The sequence below is a fragment of the Bombyx mori genome, chromosome 23, assembly GCF_030269925.1.
Source record: "Bombyx mori chromosome 23, ASM3026992v2".
Classification (NCBI taxonomy): domain Eukaryota; kingdom Metazoa; phylum Arthropoda; class Insecta; order Lepidoptera; family Bombycidae; genus Bombyx; species Bombyx mori.
The window spans coordinates 14,183,006-14,207,955 of record NC_085129.1 but is presented as its reverse complement, the minus strand read 5'-3'; the positions used below and the strand labels follow the sequence as shown (position 1 = coordinate 14,207,955).

The 24,950-nt window shown below is 37.3% G+C and overlaps 2 protein-coding genes across 4 annotated transcripts in view; both read left to right on the top strand.

Moving 5' to 3' along the window:
• Positions 1-1,425, top strand: part of LOC110384705 (blood vessel epicardial substance) — a 151,716-nt gene extending 150,291 nt beyond the window's left edge. For both annotated transcript variants that reach the window (XM_062675272.1, XM_062675273.1), the window contains one exon: positions 984-1,425. In XM_062675272.1, the coding sequence (XP_062531256.1) occupies positions 984-1,085 (102 nt within the window). In that variant the 3' untranslated portion in view covers positions 1,086-1,425. The remainder of the gene's footprint in view (positions 1-983) is intronic.
• Positions 1-24,950, top strand: part of LOC101745438 (max dimerization protein 4) — a 398,245-nt gene that overhangs the window by 111,143 nt on the left and 262,152 nt on the right. The window lies entirely within an intron of this gene.

Sequence of the window (24,950 nt, the reverse complement as noted above, 5' to 3'; positions counted from 1 at the left end):
TTCGTTTGATCCGTATGTTTTTTTTGCAAATCGATTTTAGCGAATGAAATGAAATATTCATAAGCTATCCTCATTTCTGTATCACTGGCAGACCTATGTTAATATATGCACTTTATATGTTGACACTAAATCTAATATTTTCCATTATTTTCAAGTTCAGATTAAAATCGCACTACCTTGGCTCCTCCGATATAACTGTATAAGTTGCTACTTATTTTGTATTTACTTGCATATTTTTAGTATTTATTTGTATTTAATCGTATGTAAGTCTATCTTATGTTGCATTTATTTTTCACATGTATATATTTTTATGTAAGCTTATTAAGATATAGCACCGTCCATGCTAGTTTGCTTATTCTTCTCCCTGCAAGGTTGCCCGGAAGAGATCGCTTCATCGTCTATTATTTGTGTTATGTACTTACTCTGTACATGGGGTGTCAAATAAAGAGTTAGATTAGATATGTATATAATAAGTAATTCAAAGTGTCGAACACTCACTAGGATCATTACAGTTTATAATTAAGATTCAAGTTCCATTACCTGCGTCAATTATCGAGAATACTACTTTGCAAGCAATTTCCACCACTCCTGGCTAAGCCTGCGCTGGTTTACATATCCTGGTGAACCTGGAAAGGCCTCCTGGCCACCAGTAAACCTTCCTTCACAAAAATATAACAACTAGATGTTTCAAATAATTGATTAAAAGAGGTTCGGTTAACATTTAATTTAATTTAAATCGGCTTACAAACTAAATTTAATAAAGAAACCTATATTAATTTATTTATTTCGCTTTTTATACCTTTTATACCTTTCAGTAAATAGCCGCATCGTGTTCCAAAGTATTATCGCGCGCATAGCTCGTCCTTAATAAAACGCGAGCTATAGTGTATCTAGGATTTCATGACGTCACGCTCAATATAAAGCTTCTCGTAAAGTTCTTACCGAAGCGTACCGTTCCACAGTAAAATTCAATTTCTTTGCAGGTAAGTGCAGTCGCTCCGTGTGTACTAGGCGAGCTCGAGCTTTTTGCGACGCAATACAACATTATTGATACACGGTATGTTACGTTTGTAAATATTGTATAATGCACTTTGTTTTGGGACGTACTCGAATCTTAGCGAGTCGAAGATTTTATGTTTAGTTTTTGGAACGAAATTCCTTATGGGACGATGCGGAGGGGTACTCTAACCGGGAAAAAACGTCCGTAACGTAAGATTTTTATTATTTATGTATAGTCTTAGTATAATGGCTATACAGTGTATAATCTATAGTCTACCTGATGACGGTTTTTTATAATAGAACATAATTAGGCTTAATTAGTATCATTCATATAAATTGTTTCTTTCTAAATAGTTTCTTTGTATATTATTATTATATTTTTTTTATAAATCATTGTGAATAAAATAAAGTTGATAACTTTGTAAAGTAGTTTTTTTTATTTTTATTAATAAAATAATCATAGTAAAAATGTATACCCGAATAATTATTTTCCTTATATCTCGAATAGAACTTAAAATTAATATTTTTATAATAAGGAACTTCTTTTTTTTTTGTTAACACGTTGACTGCCGCGTAGGTCACCGGTGCCCTACGCGGCGTACTCAAGTAATTATTTCGTTTCATTTTGGGGACTGTTGGGAACTGTTTTGATAAATAGTTTGATCAGCGCGTGTAGCTTTTTTATTTTTTTTATTACTTAGATAGGTGACGAGCTCACAGCCTACCTGGTGTAAAGTGGTTACTGGAGCCCATAGACATCTACAACGTAAATGCCGCCACCCACCTTGAGATATGAGTTCTAAGGTCTCAGTATAGTTAAAACGGCTGCCCCACCCTTGAAACCGAAACTGCACGATGTTATTCCTTCATCGAGGAAGTCAATCGTTAACATTTCTTAACTACGTATTTCAATAGAAAAATTGGTACCCGCCTGCGGGATTCGAACACCGGTCCATCGCTACATACGAATGCGCCGGACGTCTTATCCTTTAGGCCACGACTTAAAATACGATAGGTTTTATCTCAAAAATTTTAAAGAGAACAAAACGAGGTAGTGTTATATCAAGGCGCTATAGTTTCAGTATCCTACTACATCCCTGGACAGTAGAAGTCTAGATACTCACGTTCACGGACTGATATATATTTTATTTAGAAGGCCCCGTAGTCCCGTTTGCCTCTCTGAATAGATTTACAGAGGCTGCCGGCCTTTTGAACGAAAACTGGTGATTCAACGGCTCTTTGTTCCGGAGACTTTGAATCTCGTGGGATGATGGCGTCTCCCGCTTTGCACAGGACAAGTGCGTGTCGTGACGGGCTTCAAATTTTAACAAATTCGTTTCCTGTTATTCATTCATTTAGCCTTTCCTGCCCTTTTTGCTAAGAGATTTTCATTTATTCAACTTTTCAGAGTTTATAAGGAACAACGTTATCAATACATAGTATAAAACAAATTCGCTTTCTCTGTCCCTATGTATGCTTAAATCTTTAAAACTACGCAACGGATTTTGATGCGGTTTTTTTCAATAGATAGAGTGATTGAAGAGGAAGGTTTATATCTATAATAACATCCATTAAATAGTTGAGAAATCAATAATAAATTACAGTTTCCGAAGCGAAGCGAGGGCGGGTCGCTAGTAGAATCATAACTTCAAACCAGACCCGAGGGATATTTCTTTTTTAAGTAAACTTTTCTACCGAAATCCAAACCACGTATTACATTAAATTTAATTGCCCTGCAAGACTCTCTCCTCTAAGCTATTACGTAACGTAAATTTCAATTCTGCATGCAGTTAAAATAATTGACGTACCCAGGCCAATTCGAAGTTTGAGCGAAATACGAGTAACGATGATACTAGGTATAGACGTTCGGTAAAGTTTCTCCGGCAAATGGGAAGGTGCGCTTATTATATTTGCAAGAGGTAATGCGACGGGTGTACAAGTTCTGTGAATTTCTTCAGCGTGCAGAAGATGTTTCCTGTAACTTTTCGGATTGTGTTGATGCAGCCAACGTTTTGAGATATCGTCGACTGCGGGATTACGTATTGAGATTCGTGAAATATACTAGATATATGTTTAAAGTTTATTGTTTTATTGCTATTTGTTCGCTGTCGTTTATGGTCTGTGAATATTTCGTCAGAGAAATAAATAAAAAAATGTATCTATGAATGATTTAAACGCCTCCTTCGAGAATGGCTTTACTAAGATTCGAATTATTATGGAACAGATTTTTCACTTTTTATTAATTTCGTTTTAATAAATAATTTTATTAATTGGTCAAAGAACCAAAGTAACCGATATAGCCCTAAAGATTAGAAAGCTGAAGTGGCAATGTGCCGGACATACGTGTCGCAGAACCGATAGCCGATGGAGCAGACGTGTTCTGGACTGGAGACCGCGTATCGGTAAGCGCAGCGTTGGGCGTCCCCCTACCCGTTGGACCGATGACTTGCGGCGATATGCTGGGAGAGATTGGATGCGGAAGGCGGAGAATCGTTCATTGTGGCGGACTATGGGAGAGGCCTGCATCCAGCAGTGGAGAGATACAGGCTGATGATTGATTGATTGAAAATTAATTGATTAATCGGGTTACATTCGGTAGTAAATGATGAGTATAATTGGAGCTGATTTGATTACGATCACAAATCCTATATGGTTTCCCTAACTTGTTAGACAGACATGTCTTTCAAACTATGTTTATTCATTAGTTTTATGCATTAGTTGATTGCTACCATTATTTTTCTACCCTTTCAACTACTTGGACATCCAATCGTGTTATTATTGAATTTTTTATCGCGAAAGTAACGAAATTTTAAAGTTAAGTCAAAGTGTTCTAGTTTGATACCATTATCCAACCCCTAATTTTGAATCGAAAGTAACTCGTAACAATGCACCCCATTTCACTAGCTTAAGATTATTAAAATCTAACGAGACGACGAGGGGTACGTCCCATGACCTACCCAAACTTGCTCTCGTGCTTTGCTCCCCTTTACAACTCCATTTCTGATGCGGTAGGACTTTTTGGGTGGCTCCTTGTTTGAATGATAACGTTTGTAATCGCTTGCGGAAGATGATACTAAACATTTTAGACTTTTTTTTAAAATTGGATTAAAAGGAATCTTTGTTATTTGTTCTAAGTAAAGAGATATTTAATTCTGATTGATTGTAGCGTGTTATGATTGTATTGTATTGCAATAGTTTCCTTTTTAGCAAATTTAATCTACAAGCAATTAATTAGCTTGTTTGTTTTAAATTAAACTTTTTCTTAGTCGAACGTGATTTAAATAATATTGTCTCTTATTAGTTATATAATAAATAATCAAATAATAAAAAGCTTTTTATTTCATAAAAGTGACATAAAAACAAAAATTAACACAATGTGAGCTATGCGATTAATTAACTAATAAATATGTTTGTTTAATAATAATACGTAATATTTCCCACTTGCAACAACCCCTCCTCGGGTAAAAGCCTACTCCAAGAATTAGATATATAATCTTGTTTATTTAGGATAAGAAGTGATTGAATCATAATGTAATATCATAAATTGAGTAGGTATCAACAAAAAAGTACTACCAAGTATACTTGGAGTAAAGAATCTCAGCAAGCTGAAATGGCAGCGGGTTGGCCATATATGCCGTAGAGCTGACGATCGCTGGAGCAGACGGGTTGTCGAGTGGAGACCACACAACGGAAGACGTAATGTGGGACGTCCCTTAGCTAGGTGGTGCGATTACCTCCGAACGGTGGCCGGTAAGAAGTGGATGAGGAGAGCGGTAGATCGGAGTCAGTGGTGTGGATTGGGAGAGGCCTATGTCCAGCAGTGGACGACTGTGGGCTGTTGATGATGATGAAGTATACTAATCGGTGACGAGTCAAATAAAGTCGTTTGGGTCGGTGAACCAAATATCCAAACCAAATGAACTGGTATACATACTTAAATAGGTTTATTTGTACATCATTTTCCTATTACTCTGTACTATGTCTTCTTTTTTGTGTGTACATAAATAAATTTAAATATACAAGTCGTATGCGGACCCAACAAACGAAGCGAAAGTGCGCCACCTAGTGGATGCGAGCCGCAACTACTCGTCAAACATCGGCTAACTTATAATGCTTACCATACAACTATTTCGGTAATTGAATATTAAAAAAAATTATACGAACATGGTCAATCAACGCGATAGTGTTTCAAGTGATACGGGCATAAATTTAAAACGGGACATAATGGCAGTCCCGTGGACAGTTTCAATCCAATGCCCAGACAAAGGAGTGCTCGGATGTCTAAACTAAGTAATTTATCTCTGTGGGCATCCCTCGGAATCAGTTCGGATTGACTTACGACGAACTTTAATCGTGTCTATGATGTACGCAAAAGATTATTGTATATGGATTATTTGTAAAGAATAAAGATGGTTATTAAATTACTTATTAAGGTGACGTCAGCGATTTTCAAACCACCTATGAGAGGTATCCGAGCCTAGGGGGTACTCAAGGTATCTGAGACTTGTTGGTCTGCAGATGTTGGGAGCAGACCGCGGGCCCAAGGATTTTGTAGGGGCCTACCTCACCAAACGACTCCACTTTGCACTCTCTCACCCGACGTCCAGTCTCGACCCTGGGTCAGAACCCGGTCAGAGTCGGGGGCTCCTGACTTGCAGCGGTACCCTTATGACCAAGCGATGCCCCGCTGGATTAAAACCAGCCTGCTGGGTAGGAACGCGATACACTACCGACCGGGTTGCTCTTCCACAGTACGTCCGGCGACAACAGCGACGACGACAACGCGGACCGCAGCCGCCGACGCGTCATCCCATCCTCCTGGTGACAGCGTGCTAGAATGACGGTAGCGTACGGCGCAGCCTGAACCTCGTCAGGTCGCCCCGTGACCATCACCGGGATGAGACTGCCTCCTCACATAGTACAACGCCTGCCCACCCTTGAAACCGCATTGCTCTTTTACGGCAGAAAAAGGCAGGATGGTTGTACCTACTCGTGCGGACTTCACAAGACGTCCTACCAACAGCTCTGAAACATTTATCACCAGTTAAAACAGTATTTACGCATTAATGACGGATGCGTTTCGGTTGTTGTAAGTCAATCGGCCAGGTGAGCTCTCAAGGCACGGAGAGGCGGAGTTTTCAACGGGAAAGTCGTAAATCAGTCCCGGGAACCGAACGGTATTAATGTAAGGACGGGACCACATCCACACGCCCTGCTCGCCCCGCATGTCTAAGTACCTGCCGTTTTATTGCACCACGAATCATCTGGTTTATTTCCTACTTGATAGTACCGAAATTGATTTGTGTGAATAAACGGAATGTGGATTTTGGGATGCTTCAGGTTGGTTGTGAAGGTATTAAAATAATAAATACAATAGAAAATATACATTAAAATAAACAAAATAGAATTTCACAAACTACATATTATAATAGCCTTGAATAAAATAAAAACCGTATCAATTATGTCGTCAAAGTACGCTACTAAATTTTTAATGAGAATGCAGCTTATCACGGCTAATATTTTGTAAGCTATAATTTACTATTTATTATTAATTTCTACATTTTTGGGGGTACCAAAATGAAAACATAAGATGTGTCATTTTCAACGTTACGTCAAAATCGGTGAGCGAGTGTAAACCCATTTCAAATCGCGATTAACGGCATCTCGTGATAATAATTGAAAGTGTTTTCTTTTAAATTTCAATATCTCTCTATGGTTGCTAATGGTGTATGTTGGAGCGTGTTTTGATTTTGCGTCTCATTAAAAAATATAATAGATTCAATTAGATGATTCATACCTTTTTGTACTTAAGACGAACAGATAAAATTAATGTCTGTAGTTAGGGAAGACCACCGTTGCCTTGAAGCAAAACAATACGTATAATCGCATCAGTCGACAGATTACTATCTATTTGAGTTTATAACTCCCTAGAATTCCTAAAAATTGGGAAGTCGATGTCCAACAGTGGTCTCCAGATTTTAGTAAAAATGATGATCATATGTTACGTTAAATATTAATTTTTAGTTTACTCACACATCACCCCACAGACGTCCACTGCTGGACCTAGACCTCCTCTATTTATTATTAGTTATTTTTATATGTACAAAGTATGTGTTGATTTTGTTTTTGCAATAGAATGTTAAAGATTTGTACCTGTTAATTTATTGTGCAAATGTTTGAAGGTTGCAATCGCAGACGCCTTCACCTATCTCTTTCTGCAACAATAATATCAGTCATTTCGGTTTTAAAGTAAATTGTGCCAAAGTAATTTAAGGGAAGCATATTAGAAGTATATTGCCCTGTCCATTTTGGGCGCAAGAAAATCATGTGTTTTGATTTGAATTGTGGCAGTTTGTCTTAAAATCCGTAGCTGTTGTAACAATATCATTTTCAACCTTATGTGTCAAAGTCAAAAGAAACTATTTTTGAGCTTCGGCAGCCGCTTAAGATTGAGTGGGATGAGAGCTAATCAGCCCTTTCTTTGCCAAGGAAAACTTCTATTTTGCAACTTCACTAACTTAGACGATAAGACTTTTTTTTTAATTACAATAGCGACAGATCGTATTTAAACACAGACGTCGCATCGATCCCAAATATCTGTGATATATTGACTTGAGATAACATCTCAATAACCCAAGCCGAGTAACTTAGCCGAGATTAAAGTGTCGGAAAGCCGACGTATAAAGCCAGATCCGTCGCAGGTGTTGAGTAATTGGCGAACACACCGCTCTGACAGCGGAGCGCCAACCGTTCGATATGTTGAGACGGGCGGGTGGTCGCGTCTGAAGGTCTAACTTTAGCCCGGGAATTCAGGGTGTTATTGGCTCCAAAAACTTTAAACTCACGAAAAGGCAGTCTCGAATATCAGAAGGCTTATAATCTTACTTTAACCTACGCCATCTTAATTTAATGCGACCTTTCAATCTATTTAATAATACGTGAAGCAGAAACTTTGTACCTATTTTTACGAAAATTGCGAGGACGGAGGAATATGAAATTTCTCTCACTTTTCATGAATATAGAGAAGGAGCGCAGAATGTTAATATTTTTTTTAAATTATGCACAAAAAATAAATTAAATCAATTAAAAAAACATTACAAATACTACCATGTATTTGACACACACACACGCATGCATACTATTTGTTTATTGTCAAACTTTTCTTATTGCTTATAGTCTGTGGTCAAATTGAGATATAATAATAGATTAAATATTGTTTGTCTTTATTAATATTTGCCTAAAGTGTAGTTTTGGCGAAATCTGTGAATACGGAAGTAAATGTGTTTGACAATAGAATCATAATAGTGTACAAACTTATAATTTCAATTAATTATAGTCGAATTTCGACTACCGGGGGACCGCTGGTTCAATTAAACTTCCAATTTGTAATCGATAACTATACTATACGTCTGTGCGTCACAATTGAAATAGAATGTGCTAGTTTCAATAAGAACAATGACAAGATGTATGTATGTATGCCAAGAAACTCCGCGGAAGACATTTTCCGTTAACAAACACTTCGCAATGCATTACCTAAAATATAATTTAGTAAATACAGTCATTTATAATAGGCGTTTCGCGTGAAATTCATCCAAGAGCTTTACTTGATGAATGGTGTCGAACACCGTGATGGATAGAAAAATATACTATAGCGAGTAGTATTTTGTTGCACATAAGATTGATTGCAAGGTAATTCGTTGAGACAGCTGTATACAATCAATGCGGTTTGGAAAAATCGTTCTAAATTATAATTTATAATTTACGATACGTCTTCCATTAAATTTCCAATGGGTATCATGTGTGCTTCACGCTCGGCTGTTTTTATGACAATGATAAAAGTTACTTAATTCAAATCGAGTATGTGTATAAATGGCGCAAAATCTATAAAATTTTCGATTTAAAATCTCAATAATTCTAGATTGTTCCGCGCCAGTTTTTTGTGCAAAAGTGGCCAAGCACTACACTACTGTACCATTGAAGTAGTAGTTGAAGTTTACAAACCATTGAAGTAGTAATTCAACAAAGTTACTACTCGTACAGTAATTGGTAAACAAACAAAATATTTAAAAACTATGAACTATAATAAAAAAAATTCAATTAAATTGCTTAGGAGAAATAAATTCCAATTCCTACTAAAACACACCAAATTGTCACCTCAAGTTAATCTATAATACATAAGTCACGAGTATGCGTATCGAGATGCTGGCGTTCCGATAGTGTTATATAGTAGAAAAAAACCACATGTAATTCACATATGGATTACAAGGAATAAAACGCAAACGATTAATTCTGAGATACATAACAAAATAAGTGCGAAAACCAAAAAAGAAAAAACAACTGTAATAAAATCTAATTATTTCATTGAATTTTACTATACAATAATTTCTTTGTATTGATGGTTTATTGATTTGTCAAAATGTATCAATATCCCTGCTTGCCGAATACGTCGGGTGCGATTATTGTGTGCAATTGTTTACCGATAGGGGGGTGCGATACAGAATTGCAAGCGTGTCGTCGGTCGCTTGCAAACACACGGAGTTTCTCGCCGGATCTTCTCAGTGGGTTTCCTTTCCGATCCGGTGGTAGATTCTGCGAAGCACTGCTCTTGCTAGGGCCAGTGTTAGCAACACTCCCGGTTTGAACCCCGTGAGCTCACCTACACGTCAAGGAGACGCTGAAATAGCCTCTCAAGGCTATCAGCATAGGTAAGGAAAAAAAAAGGTCGCTTGCAAACACACACCGGGTGCGTCGCCCGTATGTAGTGCCTCCGGTCTCGAGTGCTTTTATGCATGTACTCGCATTCAACTCATCTGTTAAAAGGGGGTTTTTCTATGCAAACATGTCAGTGTGCGCAGCGTCGAGTGTTTGATGAATCTGCCTTTGTTAATTCGAGTGCCGTACGGAATTTTAATGATGAATATTTTATCGCGAACGGCGTGTAACTACACCGCTTCGTATCGATTTGCGTTATGCATTTATCGGTTTTATATTTTGCATCGGATCTGTGTACAGGGAAATGTGTGCGTTAAAGCATTTCGTATTTTAACACATGGTCGCCTTCGTTTCGAAGTTATTGCGTTTGAATGGAGAGATCAAAAACTCATAGCTCTTAGTATAATGGTTTCAAATGCTTGTTTTCCTACTAAACGTTTCACTCGACAGTAAAAAGGGTCAGTTCCATCTATCGCACACTTTTCTTTGAACCCGTAAACCGGTGGTGGAGCGCGTTGTCGTACCAATCTTATGTTTACCCAACTGCTCTTTCATCTCTCATATAACTTGTATAAACATGAGTCGCGATGCGCGGTTGCACCTCGTACCGAATATCAAAGAATGTTTATTGCACGCAAGTCGAAAAGTCTCGTCGTAAAAATAAAATTATACCACGACGACTTATTGATGGTTAAGTTAAACGAGCTATATGATAAGTTATTCCCGGGCAGGGTTGCGTCGCGTAATTTCCAAGCGGGGGTTGCAAAATGTCTACGTTAAATATAACGCCACGATTCAATTTGCGGGCGGAGCCACCTCCAGCCGTTCGACGTGGCGTATTCGCACCATGATAAAGTGGAAATTTCGCTTCTATGTTTTGAAGGGATTGAATACTCTATAGTGTATTATGAAATCATTTCAAAAGACGAATTTTTTTCAACGCAAAGAAAAAACAAGTTTATTTATTCATGTATTTATTTATTTAAGGTCGCTTTTTAAATTCTAAGGTCATTAATGACCACAGCTTACAGTATCATTTTAAGTTACATTGGTTTCAACATCATACTAAATTACACAAATCAATGATCTTTATAAAACTAAGGATCTGCTTATACCCATCTTGAGTCAGACAGTCTGTTAAGTTATCAGGGATTTTCAAAATTGTCTTTCTATGTCATATGCTTTACGTTCAACTAACAAGTGTACCACAGTTTGATCCAAACCACACTTCCATTTGTTTGTATCTGTTATGGTAATAAGATGTATGTGAGTTAAATTTGTGTGTTCAATCCGCAATCTTGTAAAAACCACTAGGTCATTTCTTTTAGTTGAGGAAAAGGATAGGTTATCAAAAATTGAATTTCTAATTTTAAATAAAAATAATGATTTCTCAAATTTCCAGTGATGATCCCAAATTGTAAGTTAAGCATAAATGCTTCTCATTTTACGAATCATCTTATTAATCATGCCTCGTGAATACGCATTCTAAAATAAAAACTTGGAATTAATTCAACCCGCCTTTCAACTGATCACTAATTGTGTTTCATTGCGTGCAGCGCACAAATATTCGTGGAGTTCGATTTTCTTATACAAATTTTCCAATCACCAGTTCCTTTACCCACCTAACTATTATCTTCGTTACGGGAACAACAACAATCGTCATATAATTTTAATTACAAACCAGACGAGTTATTACGTTATTTCTTGTGTATATTTGGTTCGTACGATAATTTGAATAGATAATTTTGTAATTTAATTAAATGTCAATAATACGTCGTTTGTACAGATGTTTATATAAATGATTAGCTTTTGGGATGTGAACACAAATGGACTAAGTAAACGGATTATATTTTAATTAAAATACACTTCGCTTTTTACTGGTTGCTTGAATAGTTCATGTTGCTTTGTGGAGACGAAGATTCTTATGCAAAACTACCTGGTAAATGTGTATTATCTATTTACATAAGTCTTTTTAAAACTGGTCATATGGGGAGTATTATGAGCACTCACGAGTTAATACTACCATTCCACGTTTCTCTAACATAAAGCAAACGTTCGCCCTGTACTTATGGTATGTGAACCGATCCTGACGTTCCCTCCGACCAGGGTTAAAGACGTACCGCAGGGACCTCCCCATATTCAAATTAAAGTAGACTTAAAGACGCCCAGTACTTTTTATTATTATTTCATAGTATTTCAGTTTGGACAAGAATCATTGTGTCATCAGTCAGCGTGTAATTCGTTTCCAAATGATTCTTATCCACCTGATGGTTGTGTGGAAAAGATCGCTCTTAGCGATAAGACTGCCAATTGATTTTTTTTTGTATTTAATGTTTCGCATTGTTTTTTTTTTGTGTAGAATAAAAAATACTATCTCTCTCTCGCTTCAGTTTGGGAATCACTGGATTTCAGCATAATAAATTCTCGTAGACTAACAGTCTTCGCAACAATTGCGTTTCGGTTTGAAAGGTGGGGCAGCCGTTGTAACTATACTGAGACCTTGGAACTCATATCTCAAGGTGGGTGGCGGCATTTACATTGTAGATGTCTATGGGCTCCAGTAACTACTTAATACCAGGTTTGCTGTGAGCTCATCCACCCATCAAAGCAATAAAAATAAAACAATCCAATGTGGCACAGAATTTGCAAAGTTAAACATTATAAATATCGGGCGTGTTCATTGTTGTCGCAGCACGAAAATGTAAATTCAAATTCGTGTAAGCTCCTCCGCCGAACTCAAAACTTATCAGGGCTTCAACTTTATTTGATTCATAATTTAATAGCAATCGTGTCTTGTGCAACGAACATCCAGAGACTGGCGTCTTATTAGTTTCGCAAGCAACTGCAATTTCCTCCTACTAGGGGTTTTGGGCTGTTTAAAAACTTTGTAGATTTTGGGAGATAAATCGCAAGGCGGGTTCTGCGTCGGTGTCGAGACTGGCAGAAAGTTATTAGTGATGGAACCCAAACTGAGTTTGCTCAAGTCCTTTAAGGATATAGGCCCCCGCGTTCGGAGGATTTGCGGATAATTACGCGTTTCTTATTAAGCCGTCCGCAAATACTTTCGGGATGGGTAATTCTGTCCCTCCCCTGCGTTTGGGGTTAACTATATTATTTTTTTGTTTGCGTGAAGATGGATCACGTCTGGTTTGCTGTTCGACACTCATAGAGCCATTCTGGGTTTTAATAAACCAGAGAATGGGTTTTTGTGGTTCAATATTAAACGGCTTAAGATTCTGATCTCACTTTACTAATTACGAAAAATACTAAAGTTCTTGTTATATTTGTTGTAAATTATATACAAGAACCGCATACTGGCAGTCGTCTAGATGCGCTGACTCATCTATTTTCTAAATCCCTTATCCGATATCCGTTATACAATGCAGTTCAGATTTCGAACTTAGGTCTGAACGTAGATGGTCTTATTCAATTTTAATATTAACTTGATTAGAAATTTACTGCGTTAATATATTTTCATTAACAGAAAAATTTATGCATGCTTAATTAATTAATTAATTATTCAACTTTTCCACGAGTTCAGTGTGTCTTTATGTGTCAGTTGTTGTAATTTTAACAGGTGTACATAAATTATGAACATTGCCTAGACCCGTTATTGTACGCTTTTGAAGTTAACAAACGTATCGTATTAAAATCGCAAAATAAAATTTTAGGGTTCCTTGCGGATTAAATTTTAAATGTTTTTTTTTTTTTCTTTCATTGTCATAGATCGGAAAATCAGCTTACAGCCCACCTGGTGCTACCTGGCCATCAATAAATAGCACAAGGTGATCTGTATATCTGCAGTTCTCAGATAAATCTCACGGGTAGGATATTCGTGGTAGAAATAGGCGGTGTGGTAGCATCCTTTTAAAAAATTCTTCAACGACAGAATGCGATCTCTCGTGTCATCCTCGTGTTTTCAATGACTACATAGACACTAAAACGTGATTGCCGTTACTCTGCTTGATGCCACTGATCAAAACGATAATGTTATTTGTTTTAAACATACGGAGCCCAGCAGAACAGTGAATATTAAACAGTAATAAAGTTATCTTAGTGTGACAAACATTGGCCTAATTTGGCCACACGCACGATCTTATCGCGTCGAGCCGATCACAGACCTTTAATTAAACTGACTAAATTTAAAACCTTCGTGCAACTGCCTTTAGCGACACCCTTCTTTTTTTTTAATTTTGTCGTATTGTCTGATAGTGTTCATAATCAGTTAATGTTCATTACCGTTTTTATTTTGTTCTGTTTTGTTGTGAATTGTCGTTAACAGTGTTATTGTTGGTAGTCTCTCGACCGTGCCTGGGGTTTCACGGTATTAGCATTTTTTCCGAATCTAATAATTTATTTTTTATTATTGCTGTGGAAGGCAGGCGCGATTGTAACCTGCCTAGATGGGAGTAGCACATGTTATTACTTCTTATTGTACTTGTAAGACAAGATGGGCTTCATTTCGAAAAAAAAAAGTGAATTGACGTAAGTTGATAAATAACATACTTAACAAGTGTTCATGATTGGCTCTCATGCTGAAGGAATAACATCGTGTAATAACATTAAAACCCGCAAAAATTATAATTTGCATAGGTAATGGTAACTGTGAGCCCGCATGGGTAGGTACCATCCCTACCTATTTCTGCCGTGAAGCAGTAATGCGTTTCGGTTTGAAGGGCGGGGCAGCCGTTGTACTGTAAATGTAAAAACTGAGACCTTAGAACTCATGTGGGTGGCGGCATTTGCGTTGTTGACGGCTATGGGCTCCGGTAACCACTTAACATCAGTTGGGCCGTGAGCTCGTTCACCGATCTAAGCAATAAAAAAAAGATAACTGATAAAAGCACAAGATTAAACCGTAAAACTGATATCGATCAAGTGTGCGCCGTAGTCTGCCGTCAAAAGCTCAGAAAATATAATATTTAATACATTTTAAAAGCAAATACAAAGCGAAAAATCTTAAATATTCAATATCCTCTAGATGGAGCGTTGTTTCTCATGGTGACTGACAAATTTATTGCTTTTCCCATAGCGCCGCGCCGGACTCCTTGAGGGCTCTTGAAAAATGAATTCTTGCTTCACAATGTTCATAGTCTGCTAAAATGTTATTATAATAATAAAATAGCGTTGTTGTTATTTTTAATATGTAGACGATATTCTTGAATATTTTATTAACATGAATGTCGACAGAGACATTTTACGTTTTAATCTTTTTATTATTTTTATGAAATTGTCGCGACATTTCGAAAACATTAATGGTATAGGACGATGAAAAAAAGTTAATAGATTTTTTTTTTATAGACCAATTAAGACTACAGCTGTTGCTCAAATGTTTTTTTTTAATAAATAATATAGGCATAGGTTTATGAGAACGCTTAAACATTACAAATTAATTAAATGTTTGGACTTGGTTAAAGGTGGAAAAACTTTGAATGGATTCTTTTTTAAAGCTTGTTCGTATTTAAAGTTGATTTCCAATGTAAAAGGCAAAACACTACGTGGATATTCGTAATATTATCGAGTGGGAGCTTTCAGTGCTTTTAATACTTTTGCCTCGAAATATCGAATACCGAAAAAATCTAAATATTTATTTATAGACCGACAATACCTTTGATACCCTCGCCAGACAAACAAAGCCCGCCCTCGTTATAAAGAGCTTATCTTGAAACCAGACATAGGCATTGAACAAAAATGAAATTGATAAAAGAGTTGAGTTTTTTTTTATTTATTTATTGTCGATGGCTATTTTCGATATTGAGCCGTCCACTCGCCGTTATCTTGATTTACTATTGGTAGTTATCACCATAGGGTTACGTAACCGACCCTTCCCGTTCGTGATCGTTTAAAACAACGATTGGCGATTTAACGGCCGTCTGGTGTAGTGGTAAGTGACATGGTCACTACACAAGGGGGTCGCGGGTTCGAATCCCGCCAAGGGAAGATATTTGTATGATAAATATAAATGTCTTTTCCAGGGTTATGGGTGTATATTAAAATATATGTATGTATATAATAAAAATCTTACATTTATATCCGTTATCTGGTACCTGTAACACAAGTTCTTTACGAATTTATCACGGGACCAGTTAACGTGGCGTGATTGTTAGTAAATATTTATTTATTTATTGATAAGATCATTTTAAAAGTCAAATAACGCAAATTAAAACACAACACGTGTTAAACGTTAAGCAATCCGACAAAATTGATGACGTCACAGCGCGACATCATTATTCGGGATGTAGATAAGAAAAGTCACAATGCTAATTGACGGGAAACCTCTCAGCTAACTAATAAAGTATTACGAGTATAGTTAGTTAGTTTAAGTATTATAGTATTAATTTTTTGCTGGTATCAATTTCAATTTTATTACACGATGTTATTCATTCACCTTGGAACTCTTACGTGAATTATTTCATTCGAAGTTATTAAAAAAAAATGGTACCTGTCCGCGGGATTCGAACACCGGCACACCCGCATCGCACGATATTAATGCACCGGACGTCTTATCCTTTAGCCCAGGGTGACTTCAAGGACTTTCCTAGGTGTTAGATAAGCGCGATGCTTGAATAAACCATACATATAAAAATACTAGCTGTACCCGCCCGCTTTGCTGGGCATTTAAAATTAACATTATTATTTATCACCCCCACAAAGATTCTTATAAATAATTAACGCACCCGCAACTGGTGTAGGGAGTCCAACACTCATATAAATATTGGCCTATCCATTAAGTACATGTATTTTCTACATGGATACTAAGTATCAAGTCAATCGGAAGCATGGTTCAGTAGTTATAATGGAACATCCGTAAAAACCACTGTAGATTTATATATTAGTATAGATATAGATAACTATGTAGTTACATTTGAAGCTAATATACCACGTGTAAAAGGTGTTGAACTCTTGTTGTCGACTGATCGACTCGCCGTCTGTAGGGTAGATTTATTTACACTGTACCGCTCCGAACCGGACCCTCAGGAAAACTAATTTAAACGTCCATTATACTGGAAAATCTTAAGTTCGGGAGTACTTGCGAAAGGGTGACATTTATTAATAGATCCTTCACCGTTCCGCTTCTGACTGAAAGGTGTTTATCGGGATATTTTCAAAGGGTCTTTTTTTATATATTAACCGTTACCAATATACTGCGTTTTGAGTATAAAATTTACTTAGGAGCTGGAGTTATAAATGAGATCTAGATGAGAATGTAATATCGTGGAAGTCGAAATTATAATTGCTTAAAAAAGTGGTGTTTAGAGTTTGATTATATACTATACAGGTATGTATATAGTGGCCTGGCTGTGCTCCTGGGATTGCTGATCGCAATGAGCGATAGTGGTTACGTACCATTAGATAGGCAGAATGTTCGTCCGCATACGTCTTTTTTTTTTGCTTTGATGGTGGTCGAGCTCACAGCCCACCTGGTGTTAAGTGGTTACTGGAGCCCATATACATCTACGACGTAAACGTGCCGCCCACCTTGAGATATAAGTTCTAAGGTCTCAGTATAGTTACAACGGCTGCCCCGCCCTTTAAACCGAAACCCATTACTGCTTCACGGCAGAAATAGGCAGGGTGGTGTTACCTACCTGCGCGGACCCACAAGAGGTACTACCACCAGTAATCGCCAAAAACCTAAGCGAAGAATTGTAATTTTTGTAGTTTTTCTTTTTTAACGCTTTAAGGTTTACTCTTGATTTAAAAGAGACGGAAAGACATTTTTTTTCTTTTTCTAGACTAAAATGGACTGTTTAATTTTATAAACTAATAGAATACACGTTTATGAGTGATTCAAAGTATAAAACTCATTTTCATAAAAATTTTAGTTAAGCCATTTCCATTATAAAGGTGCAAAATGTTATGTCATGCGGGATTATCGCTACCGATTCTCCGTCATCTCTCCGCAGTAGGGTCCGGAGGTGGTGTCAGTCGGTCCACGGACTCGTGTCCTCATTAGCCAGCAAATCGGTAGTTTTCAACGCAATCCGAACACTGTTTGTGTTATATCTAGTCGTATCTCGAGTTTGCTGACAATTTTACGATCGGCGCGGTCTCTCGCAAGGCCGGGTTCATTCACCCGCAGTCAGCGTACACACCTTTCAACACAGCGCTCAATGCGAATAGATTTTTATAACAACCAAACGTAAACTAACCGATTTAAACTGAAAAAACATCCGCATTACAAACTACCCCGGGTATCAGCTGATTTTCATTCGTTTTCCATTGCGTGTAGTGAATTGTTTTTGTATCCGTTTCTCCATCTTGTTGTAAGACGCGTGAGCTCACTTATCGGATCTTAGGTCGCTCATAGACGCTAAAGACTGTTATAATTACAGAAACAACATTTTCATAAACGCTTGCTCGATTGGTCGCGCTTATTATAATACTTACTTCAAGTTTGTTCTACTTTTATTTTATTTTTTTATTGCCTTTGTAGGCAGACGAGCATACGACCCACCTGATGGTAAGTGGTCACCGACATTCATGGACGTCAGCAATGCCAGGGGCAAAGCCAAGCCGCTGCCTACCATTTCTACCTCCAACCTCGACCTTTGGCAGAGGAGGCAAGATTAAATGTAACATCCACGTCATTAACGCATCTACTCATGGTACCACTGTAGGTACAGCAAGTCTAAATCAATTTCTTTTTTTCTTCTATTAAAGTTATGTTTGAATAAAATATATTTTATTATTATTATACAAGCAAAAAAAACTATACAGATAATTTTCGTCACATTATTTTAGTGACATTTATCATTTAAGCCCACGAGATATACTCCGTACCTATACATTTTATTGCTTAGGTGGGTGGACGACCTCATGGCCCACCTAATGTTAAGTGGTTACCGGATCCCATGGACTTCTACAACGTAAATGCCACCACCGACATACCTTGAGATATAATATGAAATTATAATTTTGCGGGTTGGATTTTTATTACACGATGTTATTCCTTTACCGTGGAAGTCAATCGTGAACATTTGTTAAATACGTATTTCATTAGAAATATTGGTACCTGCTGACGGGATTCGAACACCGGTGCATCGCTAGATACGAATGTACCGGACGTCTTATCCATTAGGCCACGACGACTTCGACGGAACATCATCAGACATCACACATTTTCTGTTTATTCTTTTACAATATCATTCAGGCCTATCATATCTCTCTCTCATATCTCTGCACTCACACTGTTTTCTAGCATATCCTCTTTCACATAGTCCATCCAAGTCTATTTAGGACGTACTCTCGTTACATTCTCATTCGTTGGAAGTTGTCGTGGCGTAAAGGATGGCGGGTACCAATTTTTCTAATGAAATACGTACTCAATAAATGTTCACGATTGTCTTCTACGGCGAAGGAATGTCATCGTGTAATAAAAATCAAACCCGCAAAATTGTAATTTGCGTCATTACTGGTGGCAGGACCTCTTGTGAGTCCGCGCGGGTGGGTACCACCACCCTGCCTATTTCTGCCGTGAACTAGTAATGCGTTTCGGTTTGAAGGGTGGGGCAGTCGCCGTAACTATACTGAGACCTTGGGTCGCGCATTTACGTTGTAAATGTCTATGGGCTCCAGTAACCACTTAACACCGGGTGGGCTGTGAGCTCGCCCACCCATCTAAGCAATAAAAAAAAATACCATTTACTTTTATACCCGTAAACACAAAAACATGTGCATTACATGTAATTGAAGTGCAAACGTGGGACTATTACATTTTTGTGATACGACAAACACAATTACATACGTCAGGCGTCGGTGCTCGTGTCGTGCTCACTACAAAATCAATACGAGCGTGTTTAAACAAACAGATATGCTTCGGCGGGCGAGTGTTTGTTTGCTACTCGAACTAGCTGCGATCGAATACAGAACCCTGTGTGCTCACACATCAGCCGGATAATACAGAATAAGGACATTCGATGCTACCACGATACGATAAGTTTCAATGGTGAACTGAGTTTAGGGGGTCGTTGTCCTCGCGATCACGTGATCTTAACCGGGATCCGATCCTAGAGATGCTTTTTTATTGCTTAGGTGGACGAGCTCACAGCCCCACCTGAAGTTAAGTGGTTACTGGAGCCCATGGACATCTACCACGTAAATGCGCCACTCACCTTGAGATAACCGAACCGAAACGCATTACAGCTTCAGCGCAGAAATAGGCAGGGCGGTGGTACCTACCCGTGCGGACTCACAAGATGTCCTACTACCGGTAAGACCGGACACTAATTTCTCTAAATTCATTCCCAAAATGTGTTTACGAACGAGAAAAAAAAACTCGTAAGGCTAGTAATGTGCAAGATTATTGACTACTTGTCTAAGCCCGCTTGGGTTGGTATCGCGATACTTTTTATTTTGCTGCCGCGGAGCAATCATCTTCTTGCGATACGCGAACGCCTCATTGCTCCGCGGTAGGCAGGCCCGGACCGTGGGACTGATCCGTGAAGGTTCCCAGCAACTTTACGAGCGGCAAATCTATCTTGGTTTTTAGATTCTTCAGGCACGTTAGCCCTGGCATTGTTGATGTGAGTGAGTTTATAAGTGATGTTTTGGAACATCAAGTCGACGGGCGAAAAACTATTTGTTTTAAGCAACATTTTTGCAACTTTATAGAAGGTTTAAATTGGAAAAGAATATCATGGGATAAAAAACTTCTTCAGCTATTTAAATCGGGGTAAACATAATTGAAGCTCAATTAAAAACATCGAATTATTGATACTAATACCAAATAAAATGGACCTTTAATTACAAAGATCGAAGAAGAAAGAAAAAGAAAGAAGAAAAAGAAGAAGAAGAAGAAAAGGGTGTTTACCGAAATGACGCTTAAACTAAATAGTATTAATAATAAAAAAACTATACTTGCGACTAGCTCCGAAAACTATTATGAAAACTATTATAGATGTATCGTAATACAAGCGTATCCATAAAAGTCGCAAGACAAGAGACCAGTTTTTTTCGGAAGACAACAATACCGCTCTCTAAACCGATTTCCAGTTTCGACGGGTGTTAGAATTTTTTCGCCAAAACCAGCCAATTCTTGGGCGTTAGACGTGTAAAGTTCATAGACCTCGGTTGTGTGTTAATGTCGAAAAACCGTGTGGACTGTTACCACGGAAGCGAGACCTTTCGTTTAAATCGCCTTTTGCGATAATATTTTTTAAGGTTTCCGCTAGTCGCCAATCACGACAACTTGTGAGAAACTTCGGAATTTCTAAAGTGAAAAAGATTATGTTCACTTTATCTATTATATATAAAAATGAATTGCTGTTCGTTAGTCTCGCTAAAACTCGAAAACGGCTGGACCGATTAGGCTAATTTTGGTCTTTAATTATTTGTGGAAGTCCAGAGAAGGTTTAAAAGGTAGATAAATAAAAATGCCCCGAGTTAAATAAAAATAACAATATTGATTTTCCTTTGATGTGTTCCCCGTCGGAGGGATTCTTTTTGTTTGTTTTAAGTTTATTTATACAAAAGTTTAGGTCTTTTATTTATCGATTGAGGCACTACGAAGTCTGCCGGGTCAGCTAGTAAAGGATATAATAATGCGTCGTAATAAATTTTTTTTGCCAAAAATTTCTTTATTTACCAGTAAAAGTATATTTAATCTTAGACCAAAAATAGTTCAGTTAAGTATGCATTTAACCGAATTCCATTGGAACTGTTTCGATATAAGTAAGGTTTGTCAAAGAAAAAATTACTATTGGAATACTACAAAAAATACTAAATAATATAAAAAATAAATTAATATTTAGCAATAGAAGTGTTTGATTTTTATTATAAGATGGTACCTATTCCTTCATACTATTGGTGGTAGGGTGACTGGTAAGCTCTCACGGGTGGGGCAGCCGTTGTACTGTGGAATTGAGAATTAGAACTCATTTCTAAAGGTTGGTGGTAGCGTATACGTTGCTGATGTCTATGAACTCCTATATCCACTTATTACCAGTTGGTTCGTGAACTAGTACACCTGTGAAAGTACTAAAAAAAAAATAGAAGATATTTGTGATAGAGTAGGTACATGTTTCCTTAGAAAGGAAAAGCGTAGTTGCCTGCAGTATATGAAAGCCGACATAATATCAATAACGGGCATTTTATTCGTTAGGCTAGCATTGTCTGATCTCTTTAATTATAATTCCAATAGTTTATCAGTCTGATACCAAATCGTAACTAACCCGTAAACAATTCGAATTATTATTATTATTTTAATACTTAGATGGGTGGACGAGCTCACAGCCCACCTGGTGTTACGTGATTACTGGAGCCCATAGACATCTACAACGTAAATACCGCCACCCACTTTGAGATATAAGTTCTAAGGTCTCAAGTATAGTTACAACGGCTGCCCCACCCTTCAAACCGAAACGCATTACTGCTTCACGGTAGAAATAGGCAGGGTGGTGGTACCTACCCGTGCGGACTCACAAGAGGTCCTACCACCAGTAATCTAGCGGAATTCATAAAAAAATCAGTGGTTTAATTTCGTTGAAAATAATATATCACGGCCGCAATGTATTCCCCGCGCCAGTCAATAAATATATCGGGCTATAGAAAAGTGTCATGTGCTCTTTGAGTTTTTTGAGTCCTCGTAAAATCGAATGGTTATGGCGAATCGAGCGCACGGAACGCTACGTACGTTATTTGTTGCCAGAGTATGTAGATGGAGTAAAATTTTTAACCGACGCGTCCATTAAATTTCAGTGCTTCTTCGATAATCATTCATAATTTTTACTGGTGGTAGAACCTCTTGTGAGTCCGCTCGGGTAGGTACCATCACCCTACCTATTTCTGCCGTGAAGCAGTAATGCGTTTCGGTTTCAAGAGTGGGGCAGCCGTTGTAACTATACTTGAGACCTTAGAACTTATATCTCAAGGGTTATTTGCGCTAAAGTACTTTCATTTGTCACGAACCCTAGCCTCTGTTGGTGAATCTTACGTGACTCGACGTTGCAATCAGCAATGAATTTTACATCATTAACGGTTACCCGACAAGCTTGTGTTCAATATTCATATCCAATTCTGAACACGAAGCGAAAAAACTTAACCCTTTGCGATCCTAAGACCTAAGACTAAACTCCAATGCATGTGGATTCTGGACTTGAAAAGGTTAAAAAAACTACTTTAGATTCCATGGGAAGAAAAAAAAAATGCCATTCCGATTTTCGTATCAAGGATCTTGGCAACACGCGGCCCGATATATGCATCGTTCGAAATATCTTAGTCGGCCCGATCTAAACACAATTTAGACGCAATAACTTATTTTATGGCACTGGCAAAGAGCGGGAGTGGTGAAGACATTAAATTTTCGCCTCCAGCGTGAATCATGTTATGTTCTGTGTTATTTTTATGTTTGGCGAAGGTTTTAGTTCGGTTGCTGGAGTTTGACTGTTTTTTTTTCTTTCGAGTTATTGGTTCGGTCCGATTTCAATTTTATTATGTTTAATGTGAACTTAGCCTTTATGGTTTTTTTAATAGTTTTTATTTTTATTTTATATTTTTGTTTATGTAAATTTTTGTAAGCGACAATACTAAGATACCTAGCTCAAAAAGGCTAATAAGTAATTTTAATTTAACGAAAATTACTATAATAAATAATGTCTTTAATAATAAAGTCTACTGACTTTGCTTATTCTTTTTTTATTAGTGATTTTCTTAAATAAATACTTTGAGAAAATATGCTTATTCGACACGCGATTATTTATGTTTTATTATAGTATTTTAAATTCTGTAGACCCATCTGGCGCTTCTGGTTACATAAAAGCAATACCGGGCTAGATTACGAAGTTACTCATTAACAAATATTGTACAAACTGAATAGATCTCATAAGTGCTTCTTTTACGGGAATTCGTAGGTTCGAGATAGTGTTTCTACCATTGCTACAGTTTCCTTGATGTAAAAATATACGGTAAACTTCACGACAGTGCAGTGCGTTCACAAGTGTATTGACATTGTTAATATCGTGGTTACAATCGCTACGTTTAAGCCGCTAGCTCGTCGTACATTAAGAAAATAAATCAAACTTGAAAATCACAGCCGATGTAAATTTAGTTATATATATATGTATATAACTGTTTGACGAGACAAGGAACAAACAGAGTTCTCGAACAAGCGGGATGTGTTTAAACGTTGTCTTCGTCGTAAATGTGACCACGTGGTCGTCGTTCGTCAACTTTACCGTCGTCAATTTAAAGCGTATACAAAATGTACAGTACGACGTGTCTTCAATAATACATTAAAAATAAAACATATGTATACATCGAGGGGTGAAAGGCTATCATGATATATTCTCTAAAATTTAAACTTTAAATGGCTCTCCTGTGAAGTTGTAATAATGTCGCTCAAACCAAATAAAGTAAATTTCCCTTTAACCCGTCGATATGCTATCCCAAATATGATACGAAAACACGTGTGATTTCCAACACGAACTCCCGCAATGAAGCAAAGGGAAACGGGGGTGATTGAAAATCAGCGCTGTTCGATTTATCGACCTTGAACAGCATTAGCTGAGCCACCTCTTTGGTCTTTTTCTTTTTTTCCTTTTTTTTTATTTAATTTAAAAGGCAATAAATGTTTTTATTTATTTTATTATTCCGTACTTTTTTTTGAAAAAAATATTTGATTGGTTTGTTTATTTGGGTATGGACACTGGTTCCCTTCACAGCTCCTAAGCTACTTTTTATGTTCTTGTAAAGAAGTGGTCATTGAATGCGTTTTGGACATCCTGCCTCACAGATATGTATATGTATGTATATATGTGGTGTCTACGAGGAAGAGGAAATGCTACGACCGGGAATTATGGCAGGATTTGGGGAGGCCTATGCAAAAGCAAAACAATTCTTGCCGATGTCAAAAGTGTACAAAAATTACATTAATAGTATGTAAATAAATAAAACGAATTAGGGTTGTTAATAAAGGCTTCTTTATCTTTTATCTTTATCTTTATGTGGTGTCTCAACGTATCTATATGCTGTAAATCAAGCAAACGATTTCATACCGACCTTCTCGATTCTGAATTGAATTTGGAATCAGCGGGAAATCTATTATTAGTTCAAGGCTTACTTGAATAAAAAATTTTGGTTTTGATCAGTATCTACATAATCATACAACATTCTTCTTCAAATATGTATATGTATCGACTTGGTACTTTAAGAATTCTGTCTCTGATACAGAGGTTAGTATTATACGCGATAACGCTATATTTTCCAATCTTACACTGCAGGATGGAATACAATGTAATTCG